Below are 8,564 nucleotides of genomic sequence, written 5' to 3'. Positions count from 1 at the left end.
ATGGCCGACCCAAGCAATAAAAGAATGGAGCGAATTCCCGATACTCGGAATAACAATGGTGAGGTCAGAGCCGGAATCACCAGACAGATTCACACCAAGGTGAATATTCACCGTGCGAGAAACAATTCACTTAGCTTAGTGAATGTGGTGACAGTTCACTGTGCAAGGAACTAACCAATCACATGCAAGGACATCTTACAAACAGGATTTTACTTGCTCCTGATTGGATGGAGTCAGCAGAGCCTCCCCTCCCCCATTATGGCCATAAGGAGTGATATTTCTTATCAGATTGTGGGGTACAAAGGGGAGGAGCAAGCTGGACACCCCCAGAAAGCCCCCCAACACTTCATCACCTTTATTCACCAATTATTTGTTCCCCAGTTTTCAGATTCCCGAGGATCCCGATTTCCTTCCCGGCAGCTGTTATTCCATGGAGCAGAACCGGAAACATTTCACCTCTGCCAGGTGTCACCAATGTCTGAGGGCCCCCAGAGTGATGGCTGAGGGGCCCCGGAGTGATGGCTGAGGGCCCCCCAAGTGATGACTGAGGGGCCCCCGGAGGTATGTCTGAGGGACCCCGGAGTGATAGCTGAGGGACCCCCGGAGTGATGTCTGAGGGGCCCCCAAGGGTATATCTGAGGGCCCCCCGAGTGATGGCTGAGGGCCCCCAGAGTGATGTCTGAGGGACCCCGGAGTGATGTCTGAGGGACCCCTGAGTGATGTCTAAGGGCCCCCGAAGTGACGTCTGAGGGACCCCGGAGTGACGTCTGAGGGACCCCGGAGTGACGTCTGAGGGACCCCGGAGTGACGTCTGAGGGACCCGAGATTCATTTCCAGCCAATCAGAGCTGTGTGTGGCCCGGACTGTACAGGCAAAGCATTGATAGACAATTCCTTCTACACACATCTCCAATAAAGAGACTGACACCACAACACTACACAACGACACAACACTAAACAACACTACACAAGATAACACTGCATCCTGCCGACCTGTAAATAAAACCTTCGTACCAATAGCAGTGTCGGTTTTTCCGGAAGTTTATCTTCCTGGATTCACACGTCATGTAACAATGAGAGGAGACTGAGGAAATGCCTCCTCCTGCCTGCAGCAGACTGATAATGTAATGCTAGCCTAGGCAGAGTCACTGACTGGAGGCCGGGAATAATATTATATAATAATTTGTGTCTCAGTAATGAAGCTACAATGTTGTACTGAGATCATTGGGGAAGAGACTGAGAAAATTCCGCTTCCTTCCTGCAACACACAGAAGTGAGGAGTCACCCGAAATAAGGAGTGCTGTGACGGGGGGGGGGGGGGGGGGGGGGGGGGGGGGGGGGGTCGGGGAGCTCTGCATTGGCTGGACATTCCAAGCGGCTTATTGGCTGGATCATGGTGGGGGGTCCCTCCTACTCAGAACCCCCATAACACTGATGGGATAGATGGGCAGCACGGTGGCTCAGTGGGCAGCACTCCGGCCTTTGCAGCGCTGGGTCCCAGGTTGGAATCTCTGCCAGGACTATATCTGCATGGAGTTTGTAGGTTCTCCCCGTGTCTGTGTGGGTTTCCTCAGGGTACTCAGCTTTCCTCCCACATTCCAAAAACATGCAGTTAGGTGAATTGTCTTCCCCCCAACATTCACCTTAGACTGTGATAATGACATGTGACTATGGGGGGGCATTATATTGTCAGAAGGACAGCTAGTCACATGACTAGGGACTTTGTACAGCGCTGCGCAATATGCGGGCGCTATATACATACCGCGTAATAATTACCCTGGGTCAGCTGCCCCAAGGGAGTCCCCCACATGAAACTCCGCAGCATATGTTGGCGCTATATAAGGTCCATTTATATCCCACTTGCCTGGTCCCCGGGGGTGAGAGGTGTTTGGAGTTGGGGGAGGGGCCCCCTATTTATAAAGCAGCATTGACCCCCCCATAGTGCCGACACCCCAAGTATCTGTTGGCTGTTGAGCTGACAATCTTGGTTGATGGAGCCAATGTGAAGGTTCTGATTGGCCCATTTCCCTAGGAAGGGCCCAGACTTTGCAGGAATTATTGCTGTAAAAGTTCTCATTGCTGACCTCACCTCAGGGGGAGCTCAGGTGGAGCTCAGGTGCAGCTCTATGATCCGGTTCCTCAGACCACTGAACAATCCACACAATTCTGCCTCATCCTTTGTCCGATCTGCCCTAACACTTCTGCCCCATTATCTGACCGCCCCTAACCCAAACATTGCACAGGTTAGGCCAACCTGTTACTGGATAGAGGTGTCCAGGTGAGTGAGATGTTTAATCTGCCATTGTCTGTATTACTCACAGAGGCTGCAGGAGCTGCACCTACAGGAGAATCACATCGAGTCTCTCCAGGACCAGGCCTTTTCTGGGTTATCCTCGCTGGCACTGCTGGACCTCAGCAAGAACAACCTGCGTTCAATAAGCCGCAGCGCTCTGCACCCTCTGATCAGCCTGCAGGTGCTGCGACTAACAGGTGAGCCGGGATCAGCATATCACTTCCATGTTCCGATCCTCATTGCTGCTGAATAGAAAATGTATTTATTATTGTCCAAGCAATCCCAATACAGCCGCAGGAATTTATAACGAATCGATCAGATCACCTGGTGAGTATGGCAGAGTTATGGGATCACCCCGCAATCATCGCTGCCCCAAAGTTATATAATAAGCCCGGCTCCATTACTTCTCATGCCCCGCAGCCTAAATATAAGCTGCTGTCCTGTTGGTACGTGGTAAGCCAAACTTTCTGTAGATTCCTCCCCAAACTTCCGTGATTGCCCACAGCTGGGCTCCTCTGTGCACGTCTTGTGCACGCTCCTGACTATTGGACGCAGGTCTCCTCACTTCTATCGTGCCTGTCCCTAAAGAACCCATACTGGCATAATGGTCATCATTCCTCCAATCCCGGTCTGTGGAATCCTAACGGCTGCAAAACTCCTGGTCTTTGTCCCCGGATATACAATATGGCGACCAATAGGAGTGACTCCGATGTCCTTGTATGGCTGGTGTGTTTTCCATGTTTCTTCATCTTCTGTGCTTTATTATTATTATTATATTATACTTTGTGCTTACAATATCGTTATATTTCCTTATTATTTACTCTATGAGTAGCGCACATTTTATTCTTCCTCTGTACTTTATTATTATTGTCACCCCCGGTTCCTTATAAATAAATAGAAACCACTGACTGTCACCTCACATAGAACCGATATCATAACGATATATTGCATATTCACCATCTCAGGGATCTCCGATGACAGAATAGGGATCAGATCCGATATTTCCATCACTTTATTATAGCAGCCTGTTACTTATAGTATTGTAGCTGCAATGGGAGTTATTAGGGCCCGGGGTGCCACTTCCATACATAACGATTCCAGTGAATGGGGCCACGTTAATGTATATATGATACAGTGATCAGAGCATTGATCATCACTGATGTTATATAAAAAGTGAACAAAGAAGTGGCGCTCTGCTCCCTGCTGATTGGTCAGTCACACAGCAATGTCATATTATGATTGGTGGTGTGTGGTATTAGACGGCCGGGCAGTGCCATGTGCAGCCAGCGCGGTGCCACCTATGTACAGGGAACGGGCCAGCATTGTGCACGCACGTATTCCAATCTGCACATTCCCAATCACAACAAGCAGCGCTTTATTTTTGCTATTTTTACATTTCACTTTGCCCAAAGCTGACGTTTATAAATGTCATTCCCTGCGCTGCCATTCTGAGCGCCGACGTTTATAAATGTCAGGGTAAAAATGGCAAATCTCCGCTTCATAAACCCTGTGCGGGGGAGGGGGAGGCAGACAGGAAACAATTTCTGAACTTTGTAATGTAAGATGTCCATTGGGCAGAGGGAAGGAATTATTGCCATCAGTGGGTGAATAATTCCCTTTTATTATCACGAAGAAACGATGCCTAGCACGCAGGGAATGGAGAATTCTCCTCTGCCCATACATTGAACATTTTGGGATTATCCCAAACAAATCCAAGATTTGCAGAACCTGCAGAGAATGATACAAACCATGAATCCCGATCACCTGCTACCTGTGTGAGTGAATATCTAGGTGAATGAAATATTAGATGACGAGGCTTCTGATTTGTCAGGTGTGGAGAGAATGAACAGCCTAATATTCTCCTCCTGCAATATCCTGCACAGCAGAGGGGGGGCAGCACTCATATAATGCTGCCAGTGCTTACAAGAATACATTGCAATGACTTCATTGGTTAATTACAGGCCGGGGCGGGACCTGGACCACACTGCTTTACCTCCCTGCACTGTGTCTGTAGGGAGGTCCAGGACTTGATTGTGCAGTTTGGCAAAGTAACCCCAAATCCAAAGTTGTGTGACTTAGATTTGCTGGAAAGATTTTTTAAACTATATTTCCGTATAGCTAATGTTTATTTCTGGCCCACTTCTCTAGTACAGAACTGACAGCCACACCCCTAATCACAGCCACACCCTGCCACAGCCACCACACCCTACCACAGCCATAACCACACCCCATCACAACTTCACCCACAACTTCATCCATCACACCTCCACCACTCGTCACAGCCACACCCCATTACAGCCACACCCCACCAGAGCCACACTCACAACCACACCCCATTACAGCCACACCCAACCACACCCTACCACAGCCATAACCACACCCTGTCACAACTACACCCACAACTTCATCCATCACACCTATGACTCCACCACTTGTCACAGCCACACCCCATTACAGCCACACCCACAGCTGCACCCATCACACCCCCACCCCTTATTACAGTCACAACCTGATAAGTATTGTCCTATCATAGTCCTATATTGGAGAGAACAGAGTTAGATGGTTACACTTGGCTAAGCACAATACACACAACATTCACCACCGTATTGATCCTAGAATTGGGAACCCTTTGATTGATAAGAACTGACCGTATTCTGTTTCTCTAGACAACCCATGGAGATGTGACTGCGCCCTGCACTGGCTCCGGGCCTGGATGAGGGAAGAGGGGAAGCGTCTCCTGACCTCCTTTGATAGGAAGCTGATCTGCTCGGAGCCCCCCCGATTGTCCCACCAGAGTCTATTGGACATTTCCGGGAACAGCCTCATCTGCATTCCCCCCATTGTCAGCGTCGAGCCCATGGAGACCAGCGCTCGTCTTGGGGATGAACTTCGGGTTTCCTGCCGGGCTTCAGGCTATCCCCAGCCCCTGATCACCTGGAGGAAGGTGGCCCACGCTCGCTCGGGACCCACAAGAATGAACGCAAAGTCCACCGGCAGCAGAACCTTTGAGCTGAGCGAGCGCAGCGTTGGTGAACAATTGGACTCTGGGAGCGGAATGTTGTATCTGACCAACATCACCCCTTCTCATGCTGGAAAATACGAGTGCGTGGCTTCCAATCCTGGCGGCACGGCTAAAGTCTTATTCCACCTGAGCGTCAATCTGTCCAATCAGCAGTCTCGCTCTTACACCTCGGTGGATATCAGCCAGGAGCCCCTCTATGACATGGAAAGCATGGAGTTTAATTCTCTCAGCATGGCCACGCAGACCGCCATAGCCATCGGGATTTCACTCTTAGCTCTGACGGCTCTGCTGCTCATCGTGATGATTTACAGAAAACACCACAAGAGAAAAAAAGCCAAAAAGGACGAGAACGTTTTATACGTCAATGACTACTCCGACGGGCCGACCACCTTCGCCCAACTGGAAGAGTACAGGGATGAGCGGGGCCACGAAATGTTTGTCATAGACAGGAACAAAGCTCATTTCCCAACCTACAAGGACAGCGATGGGACGAGCAGCTTCACCGAGCTCCCTGATCTGGCCGACCAGCTGACGCATAACGCCACGCCGGAGGACGAGCGCCCAATCAACGACCTCTTCATAAACCAGGGCTTTCTCTTCCAGCAGCAAATTGCCTATGAAATCCATTGCTAAAATATAAAAAGAAGGAAAGGTTTTGGCCTTCATACGTTGAGGACGAAGGGGCGAGACCCCCCCTCCCCTCCCCCGCAAAGCTGCAAATTTTAATAACATTTTGTAAGGTTTAGGAAAGTTGTTTCATATTTCCATTTCTTGCCCGGTATAGTGGCAGCTGGAAGAGCAGAGGTTCCATGGAAGGAATCTGACATTCACCTCCAAAATCTACCACTGGCCCAGCTGTCACCGGCAGAACTTTCTGTCTGACACCAAGAGACCATGGGTGAAAAGACGGGTGAATGAGGGCCGGGAATGTCACATTGCTGTGATGGGGGACAAACACTGCTTCCAGTACATCGGAAATAATTCCTTCCCGGCTGTCCCCACAATCCGGGGTTTTCTATCAAACTCTTCAGAGAAAATTACAAACAGATCCCAGAAATCCACTTTGTTATAATGAGATTTCCAGTGAAAAAATTCATTGTGATGGGAAAGATCTCCCTCCAGATTCACTGCCATTACCAAACATGTCCCCTGCTCACCTGTGCTCACCTGTGCCCTGCTCACCTGTGCCCCAGCAGGTTGGTGCCGGTGGGGCGATCAGCAGTTTAAGGGGACCAATAGAGGTTCCAGACATCCTCCCACATTGCAGACCGGGATTCACCGATAACATTTCCACTCATTGCTGCCATTACAGCTTGTCCTGGGCAGAGTTGGCAGCAAAGCAAGATTGGGGATTTGGGGGCCAATTTATAGGAAATCTCAGCTGTACCCCCCCCCCCCCCCCCCTCCCCCCCTTTGGGGCCCCTGTGTATTGTTATGGGGAATTTTAATGTAAACACCCGGCCGAGCTGTAACACAACATGCTAAATATTTACTCTGCACATTCACCGCTCTTTGTACTGGGATGCTGAGCACCAAAGATTCACCATAAAAGAACAGATTCATCATCTCCTTCAGCTGGAAATGAAATTCATTTTATATTACAAATTTCTCACTTGGGGTAAAGGAGGCAAAAAATGGGTGAATGTTGGGGGAATTTCCGAAGCACTCTGCATTCACTGACTTATAAACGGAATGAAAGTTTTCCATTGCAGAACAGATTTTGGATGAATCTTGTCCTTTCATATTGAAAAAGAGTGTAAACCAACAGAAGGAAAGCCAACAAATGGGGGAATGTCAGAGGAATGTCGGGTGAATATGTTGTTAAATGATTGATAAACACAGCTCTAAATGATATTCACCCAAATACATGCCCACCATAAAAACTGAACCCCCAGAAATCTGTACCTGGGGTGCGGGGTAATGGTAATGCCCTGTATGGTGGGGGTATTTGGGGCAAACACCCTGTAATACCCCCGCCCCCCACCATACATGAGACCCCCGGATTGGTCGTGTTCTTCCATGTACAATAACCCCCTATCTGCCCCATGGGCTGCCCCTCCCACTATCTGCCCCATGGGCTGCCCCTCCCACTATCTGCCCCATGGGCTGCCCCCCCCCCCCAGTTATTGGGGGTACATTGAGCTCTGGCTGGCACAGTGACAGAACCCAATGACAGTCCAGGCTCAGGGGAAGTGGAGTGAATAATGCTGGGTATCATTCACTCTGGGAGACTGAGGACATCTAGTGGTAAAATAGAAATACTGCGGGTAGATTTTATCATCTGAGAATTTTATTTTCTGCTGGGGCCATAAAGGGGGTAAAGCCCCCCCTCTAAAAAATCTGCCCTTCACTTCCCCCCTCATGAAATCTGCCCCCTCTCCAGTCTTACACGGGTGTATTGGCTCCTCTCCTGGTTGTCATTGGTTATCACTCCATACAATGTACATTAGAAGCTGCAGCGAGTCTGTACTTGCTTGTCCTGAGCTCGGTGTTGGGGGAGATTGGTCAGTGAAATGATTGGAAACGTTTCTCTAGGATTGTACAGAAATCTGAGGAAATTCTGCTGGGGGTCCAGCTTGTCATGTGACCATGTATAATGGGGGGGGGGTATTTGAGGGGGTCCCGGTTTGATTGGCCGGTCTATTAGGTCAATCAAATCACCACAAATGGATTCCATACCTCAGCATCTGATTGGTCAAAACTCCTCAATATGAATTGTACGACTTCGATTGGTCAAATATTGGATGGAGGGGGAGGGGGGCTCCCAATAAATTTCTGTCCTGGGTCACCAAGAGAGGAAGTGGAGGGAATCCATTGTGTGCAGATCCTGGCCCCTGAGGGCCACATACAGGTCAGGATGTCACATGACAAGCAGCCAATCCCCGGGCTCCCCGCACAGCTCTCAGCATGGAAAGCAGAAAAATAGGACAACGGATTGGGCCCACATCCTCCAGGGTCCGGGGGAATGAAAAGCCCCAATGTTACCCCCAGGTTACCCCCATATTACCCTTGTTACCCCTACGTTACCTTTGTTACCCCCATATTACCTTTGTTACCCCTCATGGTACCTTTATGTTACCCCCTATGTTACCTTTGTTACCCCCATGGCCTTTGATGGTGTACAGATCTCCAGGCATTGGGTGCGGGGGCTTCTTATAAAAGTAAGTGGTCTGTCAGTGGTAAATACCCCTCCCCCGATCTATACTCACCTGTCCAGGTGCAAAGTGTGTACCCAATCAGAATCCGGGGC

The 8,564-nt window shown here is 49.6% G+C and overlaps 1 protein-coding gene across 1 annotated transcript; it reads left to right on the top strand.

Annotated features, from left to right (window-relative positions):
- LOC140331856 (leucine-rich repeat-containing protein 24-like) lies at window positions 1–6,358 on the top strand. The gene is made up of 3 exons (XM_072413189.1): window positions 1–99; window positions 2,321–2,489; window positions 4,959–6,358. Exons 1-3 carry the CDS (start codon window positions 1–3, stop codon window positions 5,945–5,947), a joined length of 1,257 nt encoding a protein of 418 aa, XP_072269290.1. The 3' UTR covers window positions 5,948–6,358.
- The last annotated feature ends 2,206 nt before the right edge of the window (window positions 6,359–8,564 follow it).

The sequence above is a fragment of the Pyxicephalus adspersus genome, chromosome 5 (genome assembly GCF_032062135.1).
Source record: "Pyxicephalus adspersus chromosome 5, UCB_Pads_2.0, whole genome shotgun sequence".
In the NCBI taxonomy this organism is placed as follows: domain Eukaryota; kingdom Metazoa; phylum Chordata; class Amphibia; order Anura; family Pyxicephalidae; genus Pyxicephalus; species Pyxicephalus adspersus.
Note: the sequence above shows the minus strand (reverse complement) of the source record. Positions and strands in the feature narration are given on the sequence as shown.

Excerpts from the sequence above, each read along its gene's own strand:
- LOC140331856 (XM_072413189.1), top strand. The coding sequence starts at position 1 with ATGGCCGACCCAAGCAATAAAAGAATGGAGCGAATTCCCGATACTCGG. Across the intron at positions 100-2,320 it reads CCAGACAGATTCACACCAAG|AGGCTGCAGGAGCTGCACCT; the intron begins GTGAATATTCAC and ends TATTACTCACAG. Across the intron at positions 2,490-4,958 it reads GCAGGTGCTGCGACTAACAG|ACAACCCATGGAGATGTGAC; the intron begins GTGAGCCGGGAT and ends CTGTTTCTCTAG.